The sequence below is a fragment of the Pseudophryne corroboree genome, chromosome 7 (assembly GCF_028390025.1).
Source record: "Pseudophryne corroboree isolate aPseCor3 chromosome 7, aPseCor3.hap2, whole genome shotgun sequence".
Classification (NCBI taxonomy): Eukaryota; Metazoa; Chordata; class Amphibia; order Anura; family Myobatrachidae; genus Pseudophryne; species Pseudophryne corroboree.
The window spans coordinates 359,588,777-359,614,537 of record NC_086450.1 but is presented as its reverse complement, the minus strand read 5'-3'; the positions used below and the strand labels follow the sequence as shown (position 1 = coordinate 359,614,537).

Below are 25,761 nucleotides of genomic sequence, written 5' to 3'. Positions count from 1 at the left end.
TAGTGTCGACGGTGATGAGTCGAACGTAATGTCCAGTAGGGCCACACGTTACATGATCACGGCAATGAAGGAAGCATTGCACATTTCTGACACTACAAATACCACTAAGAAGGGTATTATGTGGGGGGTGAAAAAACTACCAATAGTTTTTCCTGAGTCAGATGAATTGAATGAGGTATGTGATAAAGCGTGGGTTTCTCCCGACAAAAAACTGCTAATTTCTAATAAATTATTGGCACTATATCCTTTCCCATCAGAGGTTAGGACACGTTGGGAAACACCCCCTAGGGTAGATAAGGCGCTCACACGTTTATCTAAACAAGTAGCGTTACCGTCTCCTGATACGGCCACCCTCAAAGAACCAGCTGATAGAAGGCTGGAAAATATCCTAAAAAGTATATACACACATACTGGTGTTATACTGCGACCAGCAATCGCTTCAGCCTGGATGTGCAGTGCTGGAGTCGCGTGGTCGGATTCCCTGACTGAAAATATTGATACCCTGGATAGGGACAATATATTGTTAACTATAGAGCATTTTAAGGATGCATTACTATATATGCTTGATGCACAGAGGGATATTTGCACCCTGGCATCAAGAGTAAGTGCTATGTCCATCTCTGCCAGAAGAACGTTATGGACGCGTCAGTGGTCAGGGGATGCGGATTCAAAACGACATATGGAAGTATTGCCGTATAAAGGGGAGGAGTTATTTGGGGCTGGTCTTTCGGACCTGGTGGCCACGGCAACGGCTGGAAAGTCCACCTTCTTACCCCAGGTCACTTCACATCAACAGAAAAAGACACCGTCTTTTCAAACTCAGTCCTTTCGTTCCCATAAATACAAGCGAGCAAAAGGCCATTCCTTTCTGCCCCGGGGCAGAGGAAGGGGAAAAAGACTGCACCATGCAGCCGCTTCCCAGGATCAGAAGCCTTCCCCTGCTTCTGCCAAGTCTTCAGCATGACGCTGGGGCTTTACAAGCAGACTCAGGCTTGGTGGGGGCCCGTCTCAAGAATTTCAACGCGCAGTGGGCTCACTCGCAAGTGGATCCCTGGATTCTACAGGTAGTATCGCAGGGGTACAAACTGGAATTCGAGGCGTTTCCCCCTCGCCGGTTCCTGAAGTCTGCTCTGCCAAAGTCTCCCTCCGACAGGGAGGCAGTTCTGGAAGCCATTCACAAGCTGTATTCCCAGCAGGTGATAATCAAGGTACCCCTCCTACAACAAGGAAAGGGGTATTATTCCACGCTGTTTGTGGTACCGAAGCCGGACGGCTCGGTGAGACCAATTTTAAATCTGAAATCCTTGAACACTTACATAAAAAGGTTCAAATTCAAGATGGAATCACTCAGAGCGGTGATAGCGAACCTGGAAGAAGGGGACTATATGGTGTCTCTGGACATCAAAGATGCTTATCTCCACGTCCCAATCTACCCTTCTCACCAAGGGTATCTCAGGTTTGTAGTACAAGACTGTCATTATCAGTTTCAGACGCTGCCGTTTGGGTTGTCCACGGCACCTCGGGTCTTTACCAAGGTAATGGCCGAAATGATTCTTCTTCGAAGAAAAGGCGTATTAATTATCCCTTACTTGGACGATCTCCTGATAAGGGCAAGGTCCAGGGAACAGTTAGAAGTCGGAGTAGCACTATCTCAGATAGTGTTACGTCAGCACGGGTGGATCCTAAATATTCCAAAATCGCAGCTGATTCCAACGACACGTCTTCTGTTCCTAGGAATGATTCTGGACACAGTCCAGAAGAAGGTTTTCCTCCCGGAGGAGAAGGCCAAGGAGTTATCCGAGCTAGTCAGGAACCTCCTAAAACCAGCCCAGGTGTCAGTGCATCAGTGCACGAGGGTCCTGGGAAAAATGGTGGCTTCTTACGAAGCAATTCCATTCGGAAGATTCCATGCAAGAACGTTTCAGTGGGATCTACTGGACAAATGGTCCGGTTCGCATCTTCAGATGCAGCAGCGGATAACCCTGTCACCAAAGACAAGGGTGTCTCTCCTGTGGTGGTTGCAGAGTGCTCATCTTCTAGAGGGCCGCAGATTCGGCATTCAGGATTGGATCCTGGTGACCACGGATGCAAGCCTGAGAGGCTGGGGAGCAGTCACACAGGGAAAAAACTTCCAGGGCTTGTGGTCAAGCATGGAAACATCTCTTCATATAAACATTCTGGAACTACGGGCCATTTACAATGCCCTAAGTCAAGCGAAACCCCTGCTTCAGGGTCAGGCGGTATTGATCCAATCGGACAACATCACGTCAGTCGCCCACGTAAACAGACAGGGCGGCACGAGAAGCAGGAGGGCAATGGCAGAGGCTGCAAGGATTCTTCGCTGGGCGGAAAATCATGTGATAGCTCTGTCAGCAGTGTTCATTCCGGGAGTGGACAACTGGGAAGCAGACTTCCTCAGCAGACACGACCTTCACCCGGGAGAGTGGGGACTTCACCCAGAAGTCTTCCACCTGATTGTAAACCGTTGGGAAAAACCAAAGGTGGACATGATGGCGTCACGTCTAAACAAAAAATTAGATGGATATTGCGCCAGGTCAAGGGACCCTCAGGCAATAGCGGTGGACGCTCTGGTGACACCGTGGGTGTACCAGTCAGTGTATGTGTTCCCTCCTCTGCCTCTCATACCAAAAGTACTGAGAATCATAAGGAGAGGAGTAAGAACGATACTCGTGGTTCCGGATTGGCCAAGAAGGACTTGGTACCCGGAACTTCAGGAGATGCTCACGGAAGACCCGTGGCCTCTACCTCTAAGAAAGGACCTGCTCCAGCAGGGGCCTTGTCTGTTCCAAGACTTACCGCGGCTGCGTTTGACGGCATGGCGGTTGAACGCCGGATCCTGAAGGAAAAAGGCATTCCAGATGAAGTCATCCCTACCCTGGTCAAAGCCAGGAAGGATGTAACCGCAAAACATTATCACCGCATTTGGCGAAAATATGTTGCGTGGTGTGAGGCCAAGAAGGCCCCTACAGAGGAATTTCAACTGGGTCGTTTCCTCCATTTCCTGCAAACAGGACTGTCTATGGGCCTAAAATTAGGGTCCATTAAGGTTCAAATTTCGGCCCTGTCGATTTTCTTCCAGAAAGAACTGGCTTCAGTACCTGAAGTTCAGACATTTGTAAAAGGGGTACTGCATATACAACCTCCTTTTGTGCCTCCAGTGGCACCTTGGGATCTCAATGTTGTTTTGAGGTTCCTTAAGTCACATTGGTTTGAACCACTCACCACTGTGGACTTAAAATATCTCACATGGAAGGTGACGATGCTGTTAGCCCTGGCTTCAGCCAGGCGTGTGTCAGAATTGGCGGCTTTATCATATAAAAGCCCTTACTTAATTTTTCATTCTGACAGGGCAGAATTGAGGACTCGTCCTCAATTTCTCCCTAAGGTGGTTTCTGCTTTTCACATGAACCAACCTATTGTGGTGCCTGCGGCTACTAGGGACTTGGAGGACTCCAAGTTACTTGACGTTGTCAGGGCCCTGAAAATATGTTTCCAGGACGGCTGGAGTCAGAAAGTCTGACTCGCTGTTTATCCTGTATGCACCCAACAAGCTGGGTGCTCCTGCTTCTAAGCAGACTATTGCTCGTTGGATTTGTAGTACAATTCAACTTGCACATTCTGTGGCAGGCCTGCCACAGCCTAAATCGGTAAAAGCCCATTCCACAAGGAAAGTGGGCTCATCTTGGGCGGCTGCCCGAGGGGTCTCGGCTTTACAACTTTGCCGAGCAGCTACTTGGTCAGGGGCAAACACGTTTGCTAAATTCTACAAATTTGATACCCTGGCTGAGGAGGACCTGGAGTTCTCTCATTCGGTGCTGCAGAGTCATCCGCACTCTCCCGCCCGTTTGGGAGCTTTGGTATAATCCCCATGGTCCTTACGGAGTCCCAGCATCCACTAGGACGTCAGAGAAAATAAGATTTTACTTACCGATAAATCTATTTCTCATAGTCCGTAGTGGATGCTGGGCGCCCATCCCAAGTGCGGATTGTCTGCAATACTTGTACATAGTTATTGGGGGTTGTGAGCCATCTTTTCAGAGGCTCCTTCGTTGTTATACTGTTAACTGGGTTCAGATCACGAGTTGTACGGTGTGATTGGTGTGGCTGGTATGAGTCTTACCCGGGATTCAATATCCTTCCTTATTATGTACGCTCGTCCGGGCACAGTATCCTAACTGAGGCTTGGAGGAGGGTCATAGGGGGAGGAGCCAGTGCACACCACCTGATCCTAAAGCTTTTATTCTTGTGCCCTGTCTCCTGCGGAGCCGCTATTCCCCATGGTCCTTACGGAGTCCCAGCATCCACTACGGACTATGAGAAATAGATTTATCGGTAAGTAAAATCTTATTTTTGTTAGGTTTTTTATTTTCAGAGATCTGCTGGCAACAGACTCTCTGCTACGTGGGACTGAGGGGAGAGAAGCAGCCCTACTCACTGAAGATAGGTCCTGCTTCTTAGGTTACTGGACACCATTAGCTCCAGAGGGATTGTACACAGGATCGCACCCTTTGTCGTCCGATCCCGGAGCTGCGCCGCCGTCCCCCTCGCAGAGCCGGAAGACAGAAGCCGGTGACAGAAGCAAGAAGACTTCGAAATCGGCGGCAGAAGACTCCAGTCTTCATATGAGGTAGCGCACAGCACTGCAGCTGTGCGCCATTGCTCCCACACTAAACCCACATACTCCGGTCACTGTAGGGTGCAGGGCGCAGGGGGGGGCGCCCTGGGCAGCAATTAGAGACCTCTTGGCAAAAGTGGGCATATATACAGTTGGGCACTGTATATATGCATGGGCCCTGCCATATTTTTACACAGAAACGCGGGACAGAAGCCCGCCGCTGAGGGGGCGGGGCTTCTTCCTCAGAACTCACCAGCGCCATTTTCTCTCCACAGCTCCGCTGAGAGGAAGCTCCCCAGGGTCTCCCCTGCAGAATCACTGTAGAAGAGGGTAAAAAGAAAGGGGGGGGCACATAAATTTGGCGCAAAACAGTATATACAGCAGCTACTGGGTTAACACTAAGTTACTGTGTGATTCCTGGGTCATATAGCGCTGGGGTGTGTGCTGGCATACTCTCTCTCTGTCTCTCCAAAAGGCCTTGTGGGGGAACTGTCTTCAAAAAAAACATCCCTTGTGTGTGTGGTGTGTCGGTACGCTTGTGTCGGCATGTTTGACGAGGAAGGCTATGTGGAAGCAGAGCGGGAACAAATGAATGTGGGGTCGCCGCCGACGGTGCCGACACCCGATTGGATGGATATGTGGAAGGTTTTAAATGATAATGTTATTTCCTTGCATAAAAGGTTGGATAAAGCTGAAGCCTTAGGACAGCCGGGGTCTCAGCCTATGCCTGATCCTATGTCGCAGAGGCCGTCAGGGTCTCAGAAGCGCCCACTATCCCAAATTGTTGACACAGATATCGACACGGATTCTGACTCCAGTGTCGATGGCGATGATGCAAAGTTACAGCCTAAAATGGCTAAAGCCATCCGTTACATGATTATAGCAATGAAGGATGTGTTGCACATCACAGAGGAAACCCCAGTCCCTGACAAGAGGGTTTATATGTATGGGGAAAAAAGGCAAGAGGTGACCTTTCCCCCTTCACATGAGTTAAATGAGTTATGTGAAAAGGCTTGGGAATCTCCAGATAGAAAACTACAGATTTCCAAACGGATGCTAATGGCGTATCCTTTCCCGCCAACGGACAGGTTACGCTGGGAATCCTCCCCTAGGGTAGACAAAGCTTTAACACGCTTATCCAAGAGGGTAGCCCTGCCGTCACAGGATACGGCCACCCTAAAAGATGCTGCGGATAGAAAGCAGGAGGGTACCCTGAAGTCCATTTATACACATTCAGGTACCTTACTAAGGCTGGCGATTGCGTCTGCCTGGATGTGTAGTACTGTAGCAGCATGGACGGATACCTTATCTGAGGATCTTGATACCTTGGACAAGGATACTATATTACTGACCCTGGGGCATATAAAAGACGCTGTCCTATATATGAGAGATGCTCAAAGAGACATTAGCCTACTGGGCTCTAGAATAAATGCAATGTCGATTTCTGCCAGAAGGGTCCTGTGGACTCGGCAATGGACAGGAGATGCCGACTCAAAAAGGCACATGGAGGTTTTACCTTACAAGGGTGAGGAGTTGTTTGGGGAGGGTTTCTCAGACCTGGTCTCCACTGCTACGACTGGAAAGTCAAATTTTTTGCCATATGTTCCTTCACAACCTAAGAAAGCACCGTATTACCAAATGCAGTCCTTTCGATCACAAAAAGGCAAGAAAGTTCGAGGTGCGTCCTTTCTTGACAGAGGCAGGGGTAGAGGAAAGAAGCTGCACAATACAGCTAGTTCCCAGGAACAGAAGTCCTCCCCGGCTTCCACTAAATCCACCGCACGACACTGGGGCTCCACAGGCGGAGCTAGGCCCGGTGGGGGCGCGTCTCCGAAATTTCAGCCACGAGTGGGTTCACTCCCAGGTGGATCCCTGGGCTATAGAGATTGTGTCTCGGGGATACAAGCTGGAATTCAAAGAGATGTCCCCCCACCGTTACCTCAAATCGGCCCTGCCAGCTTACCCCTTAGAGAGGGAAATAGTGTTAGCTGCAATTCACAAATTGTATCTTCAGCAAGTGGTGGTCAAGGTTCCCCTCCTTCAACAAGGAAAGGGTTACTATTCGACCATATTTGTGGTACCGAAACCGGACGGTTCGTTCAGACCCATATTGAATTTTAAGATCCCTGAACATATACCTGAAAAGGTTCAAGATGGAAAGTTTATGTAGCCAGAACGGCTAGGGTCAGGAAAACAGAATCTTTGTTTATCCTGTATGCTTCCAACAAGCTTGGTGCTCCTGCTTCAAAGCAAACTATTGCTCGCTGGATCTGTAACACGATCCAGCAGGCTCATTCTGCGGCTGGATTGCCGCTGCCAAAATCAGTTAATGCCCATTCCACTAGGAAGGTGGGCTCTTCTTGGGCGGCTGCCCGAGGGGTCTCGGCATTACAGCTTTGCCGAGCGGCTACTTGGTCAGGTTCAAACACTTTTACTTTTGCAAAGTTCTACAAGTTTGATACCCTGGCTGAGGGGGACCTTGTGTTTGCTCATTCGGTGCTGCAGAGTCATCCGCACTCTCCCGCCCGTTTGGGAGCTTTGGTATAATCCCCATGGTCCTTTACGGAGTCCCCAGTATCCACTAGGACGTTGGAGAAAATAAGATTTCTCTAACGTCCTAGTGGATGCTGGGGACTCCGTCAGGACCATGGGGAATAGCGGGCTCCGCAGGAGACAGGGCACATCTAAAAAGCTTTTTAGGTCACATGGTGTGTACTGGCTCCTCCCCCTATGACCCTCCTCCAAGCCTCAGTTAGGTTTTTGTGCCCGTCCGAGAAGGGTGCAAACTGGATGGCTCTCTTAAGGAGCTATTTAGTAAAGTTTTTTTTTAGGTTTCTAATCAGTGATTCCTGCTGGCGACAGGATCACTGCAACGAGGGACTTAGGGGAGAGACTGGCAACTCACCTGCGTGCAGGAGGATTGAAGTCTTAGGCTACTGGACACTGAGCTCCAGAGGGAGTCGGAACACAGGTCAGCCTGGGGTTCGTCCCGGAGCCGCGCCGCCGATCCCCCTTACAGACGCTGAAGAAAGACGGCGGAACGGAGGTCCGGAAACAGGCGGCAGAAGACTTCAGTCTTCAGAGAGGTAGCGCACAGCACTGCAGCTGTGCGCCATTGTTGTCACACGGCTCACTGACACGGTCACGGAGGGTGCAGGGCGCTGCTGGGGGCGCCCTGGGCAGCAATATAAATACCTATTTGGCAAATAAATACATCACATATAGCCATTAAGGCTATATGTATGTATTTTAACCCAGGCCAGTTATTAAAAAACCGGGAGGAAAAGCCCGCCGAAAAGGGGGCGGAGCTTATTCTCCTCAGCACTCAGCGCCATTTTCCTGATCAGCTCCGCTGGTGAGGAAGGCTCCCACTCTCCCCTGCACTGCACTACAGAAACAGGGTTAAAAGAGAAGGGGGGCATAAATTGGCGATATAATGATATATTAAGAGCGCATATATAGAAACAACACCTTCTAGGGTTGTTATATACATTATAGCGCTTTTGGTGTGTGCTGGCAAACTCTCCCTCTGTCTCCCCAAAGGGCTAGTGGGTCCTGTCCTCTATCAGAGCATTCCCTGTGTGTGTGCTGTATGTCGGTACGTGTGTGTCGACATGTATGAGGAAAATGTTGGTGAGGAGGCGGAGCAAATTGCCTGTAATGTTGATGTCACTCTCTAGGGAGTCGACACCGGAATGGATGGTCTACTTATGGAATTACGTGATAATGTCAACACGCTGCAAGACGGTTGACGACATGAGATGGCCGGCGGACAAATTAGTACCGGTCCAGGCGTCTCAGACACCGTCAGGGGCTTGTAAAAACGCCCATTTACCTCAGTCGGTCGACAGACACAGACATGGACACTGACCCCAGTGTCGACGGTGAAGAAACATACGTAATTTTCCTTTAGGGCCACGAGTTACATGTTAAGGGCAATGAAGGAGCTGTTACATATTTCTGATACTACAAGTACCACAAATAAGGGTATTTTGTAGGGTGTGAATAAACTACTTGTAGTTTTGCCTGAATCAGATAAATTAAATGAAGTGTGTGATGATACGTGGGGTTCCTCCGATAGAAAGTTATGGGCGGTATACCCTTTCCCGCCAGAAGTAAGGGCGAGTTGGGAAACACACCTTAGGGTGGATAAGGCGCTCACACGCTTATAAAAACATGGCGTTACCGTCTCTAGATACGGCCGCCCTCAAGAAGCCAGCTGATAGGAAGCTGAAAAATATCATGACAGTATATACACACATACTGGTGTTATACTACGACCAGCAATCGCCTCAGCCTGGATGTGCAGCGCTGAGGGGGCTTGGTCGGATTTCCTGACTGAAAATTTTGATACCCTTGACAGGGACAAGATTTTATTGACTATAGAGCATTTTAAGGATGCATTTCTATATATGCGTGATGCGCAGAGGGATATTTGCATTCTGGCATCAAGAGTAAATGTGATTTACATATCTGCCAGACGAAGACACGACAGTGGTCAGGTGAGGCAGATTCCAGACGGCATGTGGAAGTATTGCCGTATAAAGGGGCGGTCCATCGGACCTGGTGGCCATGGCAACAGCTGAAAAATCCACTTTTTGTTACCCCGAATCACATATCGGCAAAAAAGGACAGTCTTTTCAGTCTCAGTCCTTTCGTCCCCATAGGGGCAGGCGGGCAAAGGCCAGTCATATCTGCCCAGGGGTAGAGGAAAGGGAAGAAGACTGCAGCAAGCAGCCCATTCCCAGGAACAGAAGCCCCTCACAGCTTCTGCCAAGTCCGCAGCATAACGCTGGGGCCGTACAAGCGGACTCAGGTGCGGTAGGGGGTCATCTCAAGAGTTTCAGTACGCAGGGGGCTCACTCGCAAGGGAACTCCGGGATCCTACATGTAGTATCCCAGGTGTACATTGGAAATTCGAGACATCTCCCCCTCACACAATTCACAGGCTGTATTCCCAGCAGGTGATAATCAAAGTACCCCTCTTACAACATGGAAGGGGGTAGTATCCCACACTATATTGTGGTACTGAAGCCAACCGGCTCGGTGAGATCTGAAATATTTGAACACTTACATACAAGCGTTCAAATCAAGATGGAGTCACTCAGAGCAGTGATAGCGAACCAGGAAGAAGGGGACGATATGGTGTCACTGGATATCAGGGACGCTTACCTACAGGTCCAAATTTGCCCTTCTCACCAAGGGTACTTCAGGTTCCTGGTACAGAACTGTCACTATCAGTTCAGACGCTGCCGTTTGGGTTGTCCACGGCGCCCCGGGTCTTTACCAAGGTAATGGCCGGAATGATGATTTTTCTTAAAAGGAAACATGGACGCTTTCCTGATAAGGGCAAGGTCCAGAGAACAGTTGGAGGTCGGAGTAGCACTATCTTAAGTAGTTCTACGTCAGCACGAGTGGATTCTAAATATTCCAAAATCGCAGCTTTTTCCGATGACACGTCTACTGTTCATAGGGATGATTCTGGACACAGTCCAGAAAAACGTGTTTCTCCCAGTGGAGAAAGCCAGTGAGTTCTCCGAGCTAATCGGGATCCTCCTAAAACCAGGAAAAGTGTCAGTGCATCATTGCACAAGAGTCCTGGTAAAAATGGTGGCTTATTACGAAGCAATTCCATTCGGCAGATTTCCCGCAAGAACTCTTCGGTGGGATCTGCTGGACAAATGGTCCGGATCGCATCCTCAGATGCATCAGCGGATAACCCTATATCCAAGGACAAGGGTGTCTCTCCTGTGGTGATTACAGAGTGCTCATCTTCTAGAGGGCCGCAGATTTGGCATTCAGGATTGGATGCCGGTGACCACGGAGGCCAGCCTGAGAGGCTGGAGAACAGTCACACAGGGAAAAAATTTCCAGGGAAGTGTGATTAAGTCTGGAGAATTCTCTCTGCATAAATAAGCTTAGAGCAAATTTATAAGGCTCTAAACTTAGCAAGACCTCTGCTTCAAGGTCAGCCGGTATTGATCCAGTGGGATAACATCACGGCAGTCGCCCACGTAAACAGAAAGGGCGGCACAAGAAGCAGGAGGGCAGTGACAAAACTGCAAGGATTTTTCGCTAGGCGGAAAATCATGTGATAGCACTGTCAGCAGTGTTCTTTCCGGGAGTGGACGACTGGGAAGCAGACTTCCTCAGCAGGCATGACCTCCACCCGGGAGAGTGGAAACTTCATAGGGAAGTTTTTCAGCATGATTGTGGACCGTTGGCAAAGACCAAAGGTGGACATGATAGCGTCCCGCCCGAAAAACGGGACAGGTATTCCGCCAGGTCATGAGACCTTCAGGCGATAGCTGTGGATGTTCTGGTAACACCGTGGGTGTACCAGTCAGTGTATGGGTTCCCTCCTCTGTTTCTCATAACCAAGGTATTGAGAATTATAAGACATAGAGGAGTATGAACTATACTAGTGGCTCCGGATGGGCCAAGAGGGACTTGGTACCCGGAGCTTCAAGAGATGCTCACAGACGACTAAGGGCCTGGGGAGCTAAGAAGGGACTTGCTTCAGCAAGTACCATGTCTTTTCCAAGAATTACCGCGGCTGCGTTTGACGGCATGGCGGTTGAATACCGGATTCTGAAGGGAAAAAGACATTCCATAAGAGGTCATACCTACCTTGGTCAAAGCCAGGAAGGAGGTGACCGCACAACGTCATCACCACATGTGGTGAAAATATGTTGCGTGGGTAAGGCCAGGAAGGCTCCACGAAGGAAATTCAACTAGGTCGATTCTGCACTTCCTGAAAACAGGAGTGTTTTGAGTCTCAAATTGGGGTTCATTAAGATTTAAATTTCGGCCCTGTAGATTTTCTTCCAGAAAAAATTGACTTCAGTTCCTGAAGTCCAGATTGTAAAGGGTGTATTCCATATACAGTTCTTTTGTGCCTCTAGGGGCACCGTGAGATCTCAACATAGTGTTGGGATTCCTTAAAATCATATTGGTTTGAACCGCTCAAATCTGTGGATTTGAAATATCTCACATGGAAAGTGACCATGCTGTTGACCAATATCTCACATGGAAAGTGACCATGTTGTTAGTCCTGGCCTCGGCCAGGCGATTGTCAAAAAGAATGGGCGGTTTTGTTTTACAAAAGCCCATATTAGAATTTTCCATTTGAACCGGGCAGAACTGGGACTCGTCTCCAGTTTCTTCCTAAAGGGGTGTCAGCGTTGTCACCTGAAACAACCTATTGTGGTGCCTGCGGCTACTGGGGACTTGGAGGACTCCAAGTTACTAGACGTTGTCAGGGCCCTAAAAATGTATGTATGTATGTATGTATGTATGTATGTATGTATGTATGTATGTATGTATGTATGTATGTATGTATGTATATATATATATATAAATAATGTATGTATATGTTAGGACGGCTGGAGTCAGAAAGTCTGACTTGCTGTTTATATTGTATGCACCCAACAAGCTGGGTGCTCCTGCTTCTAAGCAGTCTATTGCACGCTAGATTTGTAGTACAATTCAGCTTGCACATTCTGTGGCAGGCCTGCCACAGCCGAAATATGTAGATGCCCATTCCACAAGGAAGGTGGCCTCATCCTGGGCGGCTGCCCGAGGAGTCTCGGCATTATAACTTTGCCGAGCAGCTACGTGGTCAGGGGAGAACACGTTTGTAAAATTTTTACAAATTTGATACTCTGGCTAAAGAGGACCTGGAGTTCTCTCATTCGGTGCTGCAGAGTCATCCGCACTCTCCCGCCCGTTTGGGAGCTTTGGTATAATCCCCATGGTCCTGACGGAGTCCCCAGCATCCACTAGGACGTTAGAGAAAATAAGAATTTACTTACCGATAATTCTATTTCTCGTAGTCCGTAGTGGATGCTGGGCGCCCATCCCAAGTGCGGATTGTCTGCAATGCTTGTACATAGTTATTGTTACAAAAATCGGGTTATTACTATTGTTGTGAGCCATTTTTTCAGAGGCTACTTCGTTTTGTTATCATACTGTTAACTGGGTTCAGATCACAAGTTGTACGGTGTGATTGGTGTGGCTGGTATGAGTCTTACCCGGGATTCAAGATCCTTCCTTATTGTGTACGCTCGTCCGGGCACAGTACCTAACTGAGGCTTGGAGGAGGGTCATAGGGGGAGGAGCCAGTACACACCATGTGACCTAAAAAGCTTTTTAGATGTGCCCTGTCTCCTGCGGAGCCCGCTATTCCCCATGGTCCTGACGGAGTCCCCAGCATCCACTACGGACTACGAGAAATAGAATTATCGGTAAGTAAATTCTTATTTTTACTTACCGGTAAATCTATTTCTCGTAGTCCGTAGTGGATGCTGGGCGCCCGTCCCAAGTGCGGACTTCTTCTGCAATACTTGTATATAGTTATTGCTTGCATAAGGGTTATGTTATAGTTGCATCAGGGTTGATCTGATGCTCCGTTGTTGTTCATACTGTTAACTGGGTAAGTTTATCACAAGTTATACGGTGTGACTGGTATGAGTCTTGCCCTGGATTCCAAAATCCTTTCCTTGTACTGTAAGCTCTTCCGGGCACAGTTTCTCTAACTGAGGTCTGGAGGAGGGACATAGAGGGAGGAGCCAGAGCACACCAGTATCCAAATTCTTTCTTAAAGTGCCCTGTCTCCTGCGGAGCCCGTCTATTCCCCATGGTCCTTACGGAGTCCCCAGCATCCACTACGGACTACGAGAAATAGATTTACCGGTAAGTAAAATCTTATTTTTGTGTTTGTACCAGGATACTTGCTGCTCTTGTTTGGGTTTACCATCCATAAAGTAACAGTAGTGCCATGGGTTGTACCTGCTTTGCCACAACTGTATGTTCTCTTGGCCATAATGCCAGGCTTTTTCTTTTTTATTTCTTAACTTCAGGCTTCCAGATGGTCTGACTCGTAGAGGAGATATTAATTTACTGATGCTGGGAGACCCTGGAACTGCTAAGTCTCAGCTCTTGAAATTTGTGGAAAGATGCTCTCCTATTGGGGTATGATTTGGTTGTTCTCGGAACACTTTAGACATGTTAGTGTACTGTGAAGACTTATCGGTGGCCATTGGATACAGTTATGCAGTAAAATCTACTGATCTAGTCATTGAATGTCCGTAATGGAGATAACCGTTTGTCTTCTGACAGGTTTACACCTCTGGGAAGGGCAGCAGTGCCGCTGGTTTGACTGCTTCTGTCATGCGGGATCCTGTGTCTCGTAACTTTATTATGGAGGGTGGTGCCATGGTGCTGGCTGATGGAGGAGTAGTGTGCATTGATGAGTTTGATAAGGTAATGTGTTTGGAACTATTTCACAGCCATTTTGTTTAGCTAAAATGGGCAAACTCCGTTTATAATGTATTCTTTATTGTGTCCTGCATGATGCGATTGCATGTCTGGAACTGTAAAATGTCAACTAGGATGCTGTATCCTTTAGTAGTGCTTAACCATGTTACAGCACCTGTGCTAAGGCCATTAAACGGGACAACAGCAGGATGCTTATCTGGCCAAAGAGGTCATGACTAATAGTATAATGCCAATTCGTTTGTATATCTGCTCACTGGGTGGTGATAGATTCGGGCTAGCTGCTGCACCTAGGTGACTAGCCCACGGACAATACTTCTATTTATGGTGCTGCGCTGTGCCCTACCTGCTGTCCCTAAATGTGATGGAGTCCGGATGGTGGTTGACAACCGGGACCAGTACTTACCCGGACATTGCCCCCCAGACACTGTGTAGATTCACATCCACTAAGTGCACTTAGCAACTCGGATGAGCGGGACGCCGCTGTCCGACGGACACGCATACCTGTTCCCGTCCATTCGCACTTGTCAACCATCTGGACTACATCACATTTAGGGTCAGGTCCTGTGCACAGCAACAGCACTGACCCAGAGCTGGGCATCACTTATTGCAGGACAATTCCCATCGATTGCAATATGTTAGTGTGAACTACAGATTGACCGTTTGATATTGCTTATTCACTGTGGACTCATTGCAGAACCACCGTATTGATAACTTCTGTAATAGTGTTTTTACCAGTAAAGTATTGTAGCATACCAGATTGTGGAACACTTATTCATTACATATACCCTATTTATTTTCCACATTTCACACAAAACATATACATTTGTAGACAGCAGATAGGGCTGAGCGCAGCACCGTAAATAGAAGTAATGACTGTTGGTATGTTAGCCAATCACATGACTTCCTGGGCCTTTACATTGTTCTCTAATCTCCCAGTCATAACTTGCATGCATTTGTGTCTGGTAGTTCCTTCAATTTAAAGCTTTCATGTTCACTTGGCATGATGCTTAACCATAGGCAACACAGAGTTCAATGTTACCATGATAAATTCAATTTCTCAGATGCGAGAGGACGACAGAGTTGCTATCCATGAGGCCATGGAGCAGCAGACCATTTCCATTGCAAAAGCTGGCATCACCACCACACTCAACTCCCGCTGTTCAGTGCTTGCTGCTGCCAATTCAGTGTATGGTCGTTGGGATGACACAAAGGGTGAGGACAATATTGACTTCATGCCCACCATCCTTTCAAGATTTGACATGATCTTCATCATCAAGGATGAGCACAATGAACAGAGAGATATGGTAAGAACTAGAATCTTTCCAAATGGAAGCAGCACGGTTACTCAGCTTGTAAATAGCTGTCCATAAGACTTGCCTGTGTTCTGACCGCTTACCAACAAGGTTGGACATATTCATCTACCACATACATTTTCATCAAGATGTTTGTATAAACGATGGTCTGAGTTCATCTTGCTGTAGACAATCATGGTTTCTGAATTCTGTAACTGGAATTGTAGGTATTAATCATTGAATGCAAAATTGTATACAGATGAAGCATCAGTCATCTCTGCCTGCCTAGTCGCGGGCGTGACTAGGCGATCTGTCTGCCTAGTCCCTTCGGGACTGCAGAGACGCTCCCATTCAGAGCGTCTGTCCGGGCGCGCGGATGGAGACTCTCTCCGTTCAAGTGAATGGGGCGCGTCTCTGCCCGGGCGGGCGCCCCTAGTCACAGAAGAACAGAAAACGGAGGCTCCATCTGTATCAAATGTTCCCTAAAATGCTGATTGTGCAGCAGTATAGGTTTATTTCCCCTGTAAGCACATGCAGTGCAACTGACACTCCTATTCTGGCTCATAATCTGGTTTTCCTGTAGACCCTGGCCAAGCATGTTATGAATGTACATCTTAGTGCACGGACGCAAACTCATTCCGTAGTAGGGGAGGTGGAGCTCAATACACTGAAGAAGTACATTGCCTATTGCAGAACGTAAGTCATTTCGTTCTTTGGTCCTACTGTATGTCTCAAGTGGTATTTGAAAGGCTGCATGTTACAAAGTTTTCTCTATAATTTAATGCAGTAAGTGTGGGCCAAGACTCTCCGTTGAAGCAGCAGAGAAGCTGAAAAATCGTTATGTTCTAATGCGTAGTGGCGCCCGAGAACACGAGAGGGAGAGTGAGAAGAGATCCAGCATTCCTATTACTGTCAGGTAAACTGCTCTTTATAACTGGTTAGGCTTTGGGTGTTCACTAAGCAGCAGATTTTCAGTCCTTTGAGATGTACAGGCTGCAAACCTCATGAGTGTTCTGTGTAATTGAGTATTCACAAATTATTTGGTGTTATCGTTATTTCTGGACAAAATGACTTTATTTGTAAATATAATTATATAATGCTTAGAGGAGGAATCGGTTGTCCCGATAGCTGGTATTATCAGGGACTTCGTTTCACCTGCCGGAGGCAAGAGATAATTCCTAGATAAGTGCCGTGTGTTCACTGCTGCGATTGCAAAAACACATGGATTTGGGAATTTATCCCGGATTCGCTGTGTTTTCGCACAATATCTGGTACGTTTTACTGTGAAAAGAGCTTTCATTGAATTGCCTGAAAAAAATAGAACAAATTGTGAAACCCTGTTTTTGCAGTAAGGTTTCACCACGATCAATTGAATTCCCCTGTCATAAAGGGTAAATTCACTAAAGCGTCTGAAAATGAAAAGTGGTGTTGCCCATAGCAACCATCGGTTTCTGGCTATAATTGCTCTATTGCATCCTAGAAAATCTGGTTACTATGGGCAACATCACAGCTTTACATTTTTAGAAGCTTTTAGTACTGTGACCCCATAGTTTCAGCGTGGTTCTGAAAATTACTGACTCAGTTGCCACAACCTAAATGTTTTCCAAAAATGAACTATATTTGAATCAACATTTTTGTTTAATTTGCTGTGTTCTCTCGCTAGTGTGTGCCATGGTCCTGACATGGTCAGTGCTGCTTAAGTAAAGGAGTTAGAGAGGGCTTACCTTCATATAAATTGCTGAGGTTGTTTTACTGCTACAGTAAGGCTGTTAATGGGTGGCCAAGCCAGTTGCTGCTGTGGCATGTTAAGCAGATGGTCTTGGTTTTGCACACGCAATCTCAGTTGGCACCCTACTGTATGTACAAATGGATGGTAGGAGCTGGTTAACAAGGTGTGCTTTGTCACTTCGGTGTCCTTCACCAGAGATGCAAATGGCTTCTAGATTACATGATATAGATATTTGTAGAAGATAAAACCTTTATACATTTAAACATGGCATATGGTGTAGTTCTAGACTACCTTTAGCGGGGAGCTTCTAGTGATGCTGGGAGATCTCTGTAGAGTAATCGTAGCAACGTATTAATCAGACCTGCTGGCCTTATCTGCTGTTATAGTGCTAAAATCTAAATTTACAATTGACAACATTGCAGTGTGGCTCATTGGGAATAACAATGAGACATGTATTCTGTAACTTCTGTTTCTCTGACGTCCTAAGTGGATGCTGGGACTCCGTAAGGACCATGGGGAATAGCGGCTCCGCAGGAGACTGGGCACAACTAAAAGAGCTTTTGGTTTAACTGGTGTGCACTGGCTCCTCCCACTATGACCCTCCTCCAGACTTCAGTTAGAATCTTGTGCCCGGCTGAGCTGGATGCACACTAGGGGCTCTCCTGAGCTCCTAGAAAAGAAAGTATATGTTAGGTTTTTTATTTTCAGTGAGATCTGCTGGCAACAGACTCACTGTTACGAGGGACTAAGGGGAGAAGAAGCGAACCTACCTGACTGGAGATAGTTTGGGCTTCTTAGGCTACTGGACACCATTAGCTCCAGAGGGATCAAACACAGGACCCGACCTCGATCGTTCGGTCCCGGAGCCGCGCCGCCGTCCCCCTTACAGAGCCAGAAGCATGAAGATGATCCTGGAAATCGGCGGCAGAAGACTTCGGTCTTCAACAAGGTAGCGCACAGCACTGCAGCTGTGCGCCATTGCTCCTCATGCACACCTCACACTCCGGTCACTGATGGGCGCTGGGGGGGGTGCCCTGAGCAGCAATATTAACACCTTGGCTGGCAAAAAATCACAATATATAGTCCCAGAGGCTATATATGTGATAAATACTCCTGCCAGAATCCATAAAAAAAGCGGGAGAAATGTCCGCCGAAAAAGGGGCGGGGCTATCTCCCTCAGCACACTGGCGCCATTTTTCCCTCACAGCTCCGCTGGAAGGATCGCTCCCTGGCTCTCCCCTGCAGTTTCAAGCACAAAAGGGTAAAAAAGAGAGGGGGGGCACTAAATTTAGGCGCAGCAATATATGATATAAGCAGCTATAAGGGAAAACACTCAGTTATAGTGTTAATCCCTGTTATATAGCGCTCTGGTGTGTGCTGACATACTCTCTCTGTCTCCCCAAAGGGCTTTGTGGGGTCCTGTCCTCTGTCAGAGCATTCCCTGTGTGTGCGGTGTGTCGGTACGGCTGTGTCGACATGTTTGAGGAGGCCTACGTGGAGGCGGAGCAGATGCCGATAAATGTGATGTCACCCCCTGCGGGGTCGACACCTGAGTAGATGGTTTTGTGGAAGGAATTACGCGACAGTGTCGACTCCTTGCATAAAAGGTTTGACGACATACCAAATATGGGACAGCCGGCTTCTCAGCCTGTGCCTGCCCAGGCGTCTCAAAAGCCATCAGGGGCTCTAAAACGCCCGCTACCTCAGATGGCAGACACAGATGTCGACACGGATACTGACTCCAGTGTCGACGACGATGAGACTAATGTAACTTCCAATAGGGCCACACGTTACATGATTGAGGCAATGAAAAATGTGTTGCATATTTCTGATGTTACCCCAGGTACCACAAAAAAGGGTGTTATGTTTGGAGAGAAAAAACTACCAGTAGTTTTTCCTCCATCTGAGGAATTAAATGAAGTGTGTGAAGAAGCGTGGGCTTCCCCCGATAAGAAACTGGTAATTTCTAAAAGGTTACTAAAGGCGTACCCTTTCCCGCCAGAGGATAGGTCACGTTGGGAAACATCCCCTAGGGTGGATAAAGCGCTCACACGCTTGTCAAAGAAGGTGGCACTACCGTCTCTGGATACGGCCGCCCTAAAGGAACCTGCTGATAGAAAGCAGGAGGCTATCCTGAAGTCTGTATATACACACACTGGTATTATACTGAGACCAGCTATTGCTTCAGCATGGATGTGCAGTGCTGCAGCTGCGTGGTCAGATTCCCTGTCGGAAAATATTGATACCCTAGACAGGGACACTATTTTGCTAACCGTAGAGCATATTAAAGACGCAGTCTTATACATGAGAGATGCACAGAGAGATATTTGCCGGCTGGCATCTAAAATAAGTGCAATATCCATTTCTGCCAGGAGAGGGTTATGGACTCGGCAGTGGACAAGTGATGCAGATTGTAAAAGGCACATGGAAGTTTTGCCTTATAAGGGTGAGGAGTTGTTCGGGGATGGTCTCTCGGACCTCGTTTCCACAGCAACAGCTGGGAAGTCTACATTTTTACCCCATGTTCCCTCACAGCCAAAGAAAGTACCGTATTATCAGGTACAGTCCTTTCGGCCCAATAAGGGCAAGCGGGTTAAAGGCGCGTCCTTTCTGCCCAGAGGCAGAGGTAGAGGGAAAAAGCTGCAGCATACAGCCAGTTCCCAAGAGCAAAAGTCCTCCCCCCGCTTCCTCCAAGTCCACCGCATGACGCTGGGGCTCCACAGGCGGAGCCAGGTATGGTGGGGGCCCGTCTCAAAAACTTCAGCAATCAGTGGGCTCGCTCACGGGTGGATCCCTGGATCCTTCAAGTAGTATCTCAGGGGTACAAGCTGAAATTCGAGACGTCTCCCCCCCCCCGCCGTTTCCTCAAATCTGCCTTGCCTACAACTCCCTCAGGCAGGGAGGCAGTGTTAGAGGCAATACACAAGCTGTATTCCCAGCAGGTGATAGTCAAGGTGCCCCTCCTTCAACAAGGACGGGGTTACTATTCCACAATGTTTGTGGTACCGAAACCGGACGGTTCGGTGAGACCCATTTTAAATTTGAAATCCTTGAACACATATATAAAAAAATTCAAGTTCAAGATGGAATCGCTCAGGGCGGTTATTGCAAGCCTGGACGAGGGGGATTACATGGTATCACTGGACATCAAGGATGCTTACCTGCATGTCCCCATTTACCATCCTCACCAGGAGTACCTCAGATTTGTGGTACAGGATTGTGATTACCAATTCCAGACGTTGCCGTTTGGTCTATCCACGGCTCCGAGGGTATTTACCAAGGTAATGGCCGAAATGATGATACTCCTTCGAAAGAAGGGAGTTTTAATTATCCCGTACTTGGACGATCTCCTGATAAGGGCGAGGTCCAGGGAGCAGTTGTTGGTCGGGGTAGCACTATCTCGGGAGGTGCTACAACAGCACGGCTGGATTCTAAATATTCCAAAGTCACAGCTGGTCCCTAAGACACGTCTACTGTTCCTGGGGATGGTTCTGGACACAGAACAGAAAAAAGTGTTTCTCCCGGAGGAGAAGGCCAAGGAGCTGTCATCTCTAGTCAGAGGCCTCCTAAAACCAAAACAGGTGTCTGTGCATCACTGCACGCGGATCCTGGAAAAGATGGTAGCTTCCTACGAAGCAATTCCATTCAGCAGGTTCCATGCAAGATCCTTTCAGTGGGACCTGTTGGACAAGTGGTCCGGATCGCATCTTCAGATGCATCGGCTGATAACCCTGTCTCCAAGGACCAGGGTGTCTCTGCTGTGGTGGCTGCAAAGTGCTCATCTTCAAGAGGGCCGCAGATTCGGCATACAGGACTGGGTCCTGGTGACCACGGATGCCAGCCTTCGGGGCTGGGGGGCAGTCACACGGAAGAAACTTCCAAGGACTATGGTCAAGTCAGGAGACTTCCCTACACATAAATATTCTGGAACTGAGGGCCATTTTCAATGCCCTAAGTCAGGCAAAACCCCTGCTTAAAAACCAGCCGGTACTGATCCAGTCAGACAACATCACGGCAGTCGCCCATGTAAACAGACAGGGCGGCACAAGAAGCAGGACGGCGATGGCAGAAGCCACAAGGATTCTCCGATGGGCGGAAAATCACGTGTTAGCACTGTCAGCAGTGTTCATTCCGGGAGTGGACAACTGGGAAGCAGACTTCCTCAGCAGACACGACCTCCACCCGGGAGAGTGGGGACTTCATCCGGTAGTCTTCCAACTGATTGTAAACCATTGGGAAAAGCCACAGGTGGACATGATGGCGTCCCGCCTAAACAAAAAGCTAGAAAGATATTGCGCCAGGTCGAGAGACCCTCAGGCGATAGCTGTGGACGCTCTAGTGACACCGTGGGTGTACCGGTCGGTTTTTGTTCCCTCCTCTTCCTCTCATACCAAAGGTACTGAGGATAATAAGGAGAAGAGGAGTAAGAACTATACTCATTGTTCCGGATTGGCCAAGAAGAGCTTGGTACCCGGAACTTCAAGAAATGATCTCAGAGGACCCATGGCCTCTGCCGCTCAGACAGGACCTGCTGCAGCAGGGGCCCTGTCTGTTCCAAGACTTACCGCGGCTGCGTTTGACGGCATGGCGGTTGAACACCGGATCCTGAAGGAAAAGGGCATTCTGGAGGAAGTCATTCCTACGCTGATTAAAGCTAGGAAAGAAGTGACTGCAAACCATTATCACCGCATTTGGCGAAAATATGTTGCGTGGTGTGAGGCCAGGAAGGCCCCAATGGAGGAATTTCAGCTGGGCCGTTTTCTGCACTTCCTACAGTCAGGGGTGACTATGGGCCTCAAATTGGGTTCCATTAAGGTCCAGATTTCGGCTCTATCGATTTTCTTCCAGAGAGAACTGGCTTCACTACCTGAAGTTCAGACTTTTGTTAGGGGAGTGCTGCATATTCAGCCCCCTTTTGTGCCTCCAGTGGCACCTTGGGATCTCAACGTGGTGTTGGATTTCCTAAAGTCACATTGGTTTGAGCCACTTAAAACCGTGGAATTAAAATATCTCACGTGGAAAGTGGTCATGTTGTTGGCCTTGGCTTCGGCCAGGCGTGTATCAGAATTGGCGGCTTTGTCATGTTAAAGCCCTTATCTGATTTTCCATATGGATAGGGCAGAATTGAGGACTCGTCCCCAGTTTCTCCCTAAGGTGGTATCAGCTTTTCATCTGAACCAACCTATCGTGGTGCCTGCGGCTACAAAAGACTTGGAGGCAGCAGACTATTGCTCGCTGGATCTGTAGTACGATTCAGCTTGCACATTCTGCGGCTGGACTGCCGCATCCTAAATCAGTGAAAGCCCATTCCACGAGGAAGGTGGGCTCTTCTTGGGCGGCTGCCCGAGGGGTCTCGGCTGTACAACTTTGCCGAGCAGCTACTTGGTCGGGGTCAAACACATTTGCTAAATTCTACAAGTTTGACACCCTGGCTGAGGAGGACGTAGAGTTTGCCCATTCGGTGCTGCAGAGTCATCCGCACTCTCCCGCCCGTTTGGGAGCTTTGGTATAATCCCCATGGTCCTTACGGAGTCCCAGCATCCACTTAGGACGTCAGAGAAAATAAGAATTTACTCACCGGTAATTCTATTTCTCGTAGTCCGTAGTGGATGCTGGGCGCCCATCCCAAGTGCGGATTGTCTGCAATACTTGTATATAGTTATTGTTTAACTAAAGGGTTATTGTTGAGCCATCTGTTTAGAGGCTCAGTTGTTGTCATACTGTTAACTGGGTATTGTATCACGAGTTATACGGTGTGATTGGTGTGGCTGGTATGAGTCTTACCCGGGATTCAAAATCCTTCCTTATTGTGTCAGCTCTTCCGGGCACAGTATCCTAACTGAAGTCTGGAGGAGGGTCATAGTGGGAGGAGCCAGTGCACACCAGTTAGACCAAAAGCTTTCTTTTAGTTGTGCCCAGTCTCCTGCGGAGCCGCTATTCCCCATGGTCCTTACGGAGTCCCAGCATCCACTACGGACAACGAGAAATAGAATTACCGGTGAGTAAATTCTTATTTTCTTCAGGTTAGATATCCTTAGTGACATTTTTATTTCTTGCTCTTAAAATATGTATCTATAACGTTTTGCAGACAGCTGGAAGCTGTTGTCCGAATTGCGGAATCTCTCAGCAAGATGAAGCTGCTGCCTTTTGCCACTGAGAGCGACATAGATGAGGCTCTGCGTTTGTTCCAGGTATCCACCCTGGATGCGGCCATGTCTGGAAGTCTGTCTGGTAAGAATGAGTTGAGAAAATGAGTAAATAGACCTTTATTGTCAGCTTTGTTTGCCGTGCAGGCTGGGGTGTTACACATCTGTCTATATGCAAGGAAGTAAGAGGTGCAGGCAAGTGCTTACAGGAATCCATGCCTATAGTGTTTAGTTGTGCACCTTAATGTGGCATAAGGGGGAACAAAAGCAGAGTTCTGAAAAAATGCATCGGTCCCTACGTATGCCAAGTATAAAGTGAGATAGGGAATTCCTGAGCATAGCTAGTTTTGTATGAATACCCTGGTGGAGCCCCTAATTAAATGCTGCTGTTTGTATAGAGAATGTGATGTAGTAATGCTCACTCCCCACTTTAAGGCGTGGAAGGATTCACCACACAAGAAGACCACGAGACGCTGTCTCGCATTGAAAAACAAATGAAGAGGAGATTTGCAATTGGTTCGCAGGTCTCTGAGCACAGCATCATCCAAGACTTTCTAAAGCAGGTGAGAGTTGTGCTGCCAATAGTAAGCTGGTTTAAATGTTTGTAGCATGTCCAGTACAGCAGGTTTCAATTCCTAAGAGACAGTTTCTGCTGATTTTGCTTAATGATGGCAGGTGTAGTGAACCCTATTCCAGTAAGATGATCTCTAGATATTTTATTTTTTTTGTGGTGTGACGTCACATGTAATGTAATGGGTTGTCCTGTATTTGGTATAACTTGCCCATGCTTGCTTAATGAGGTTGTATAATTGTTGCAATAATTTGAGAGAAATTTAATCCACTTCTTTTTTTCTTTTTCTTCTTTTTTTTACGTGTGTTTGACTGTTTAATGTTTGTAAAAGAGAACAAGTTATAATTTTAGGGTAATATATTTAGGTGTAATCTCACATTGTACAAGTCAGTTTTTTCAAACTCTGCCACTACATTCCAAGTTTTAAGCATATCCATGCTTGAATACAGGTGACTTAGGGGTCTATTTACTAAGCCTTGGATGGAGATAAAGTGGACGGAGAGAGTACCAACTAGCTCCTGTCATTTTTCAAACACAGCCTGTAACATGGCAGAGCCTTGATTTGGCTGGTACTTCATCTCTGTCCACATCTCCATCCAAGAATTAGTAAGTAAACCCCATGGTGTCAGTCAATTTGATATAACAATGTGGACTCGTGCATGGATATCCTTAAAACCTGAACTGTTGTCTTAAGCACCTCAGTACACCCCCCTCCCCAATCTGTTTCTGAAATGTTTAAAAAGCTAAATGCTCTTTTGGTCTCGTTTCCAGAAATATCCAGAACATGCTATTCATAAAGTTCTGCATCTCATGATGAGACGGGGAGAGATTCAGCATCGTCTTCAGCGCAAAGTCCTATACCGCATCAAATAAGACTGTATAAATTCAGGATTTGAGTGTGCTTTTCTCCATGAAATGACTGACTAATCCATGCTGTTACAGCACAGTAAAGTGTCAGGCATGGCTGCTTCATAGTTTTTTTTTTTTTACTTCTGCCGTTAACATCAGTATTTATTCACTGGCAAATAGGAAATGGCAGACCGATTGCTTGGTCTCTGGTATAGGATACTGCGGTCTTCGGTCAGACTCTGCATTGTGTAAAGCTTGTGTTCTTTGCAGCGAAGCAAATCATAGATGGCAATTCAGTGCTTTCATTTATTCTTATTCTAATGAATATGTCCTTTATATTAGCAGAGAAATGAATAAAATTCATAAATCTTCTTGTGTTCATTTTAATACTCCAATAGTTGGGACTGCTATCTGAATTTTAAGGTTAAAAATGTGATTTCTTATTAGTCATGCGCAGGTAACCTGAAGCTTATGTAAACCTTTCTATATATGGCTAGCTACTGTACCTATGTCTTTACATCATGCCAACTGGCTGTAACCCACATGCACAAAGAACTCCCTTTTCATTATTGAACTCTAAGTAAGCCTCCATAGGATCTTTCTCTAATAAGCTGGTTAGATGTAATAAACTTTTCTGAATTTTTGTCTGTTTTCTGGTGTTTGGCCGCAAACAGCAGATTGATGTTAGATAGTACTATCTGGTTCTTAATCCAGTTATAATGTTGGAACCCTTAGCTAATTTTCGCAGTTCAATGCTACAGTTTCCAGTATATCCAGTTCTCATTGAGCCAGTCCAACCCCAAAAAGCAGGAGTTCCTACTTAAGAGATGCTATAGATAAAAATATACTTTCTCTATCGTCCTAGTGGATGCTGGGGTTCCTGAAAGGACCATGGGGGGGGTTAGCGGCTCCGCAGGAGACAGGGCACAAAAAGTAAAGCTTTTCCAGATCAGGTGGTGTGCACTGGCTCCTCCCCCTATGACCCTCCTCCAGACTCCAGTTAGATTTTTGTGCCCGGCCGAGAAGGGTGCAATCTAGGTGGCTCTCCTAAAGAGCTGCTTAGAAAAAGTTTAGCTTAGGTTTTTTATTTTACAGTGAGTCCTGCTGGCAACAGGATCACTGCAACGAGGGACTGAGGGGAGAAGAAGTGAACTCACCTGCGTGCAGGATGGATTGGCTTCTTGGCTACTGGACATCAGCTCCAGAGGGACGATCACAGGTACAGCCTGGATGGTCACCGGAGCCGCGCCGCCGGCCCC

At 47.5% G+C, this 25,761-nt stretch overlaps 1 protein-coding gene across 1 annotated transcript in view; it reads left to right on the top strand.

Annotated features, from left to right (window-relative positions):
• Window positions 1–24,873, top strand: part of MCM5 (minichromosome maintenance complex component 5) — a 30,823-nt gene extending 5,950 nt beyond the window's left edge. Inside the window, exons 8-15 of the mRNA XM_063934468.1 lie at window positions 13,498–13,609; window positions 13,757–13,900; window positions 14,977–15,219; window positions 15,791–15,903; window positions 15,995–16,123; window positions 23,025–23,167; window positions 23,518–23,645; window positions 24,425–24,873. Coding sequence (XP_063790538.1) covers window positions 13,498–13,609; window positions 13,757–13,900; window positions 14,977–15,219; window positions 15,791–15,903; window positions 15,995–16,123; window positions 23,025–23,167; window positions 23,518–23,645; window positions 24,425–24,526 — 1,114 coding nt within the window. The 3' untranslated portion in view covers window positions 24,527–24,873. The remainder of the gene's footprint in view (window positions 1–13,497; window positions 13,610–13,756; window positions 13,901–14,976; window positions 15,220–15,790; window positions 15,904–15,994; window positions 16,124–23,024; window positions 23,168–23,517; window positions 23,646–24,424) is intronic.
• Window positions 24,874–25,761: the final 888 nt, after the last annotated feature.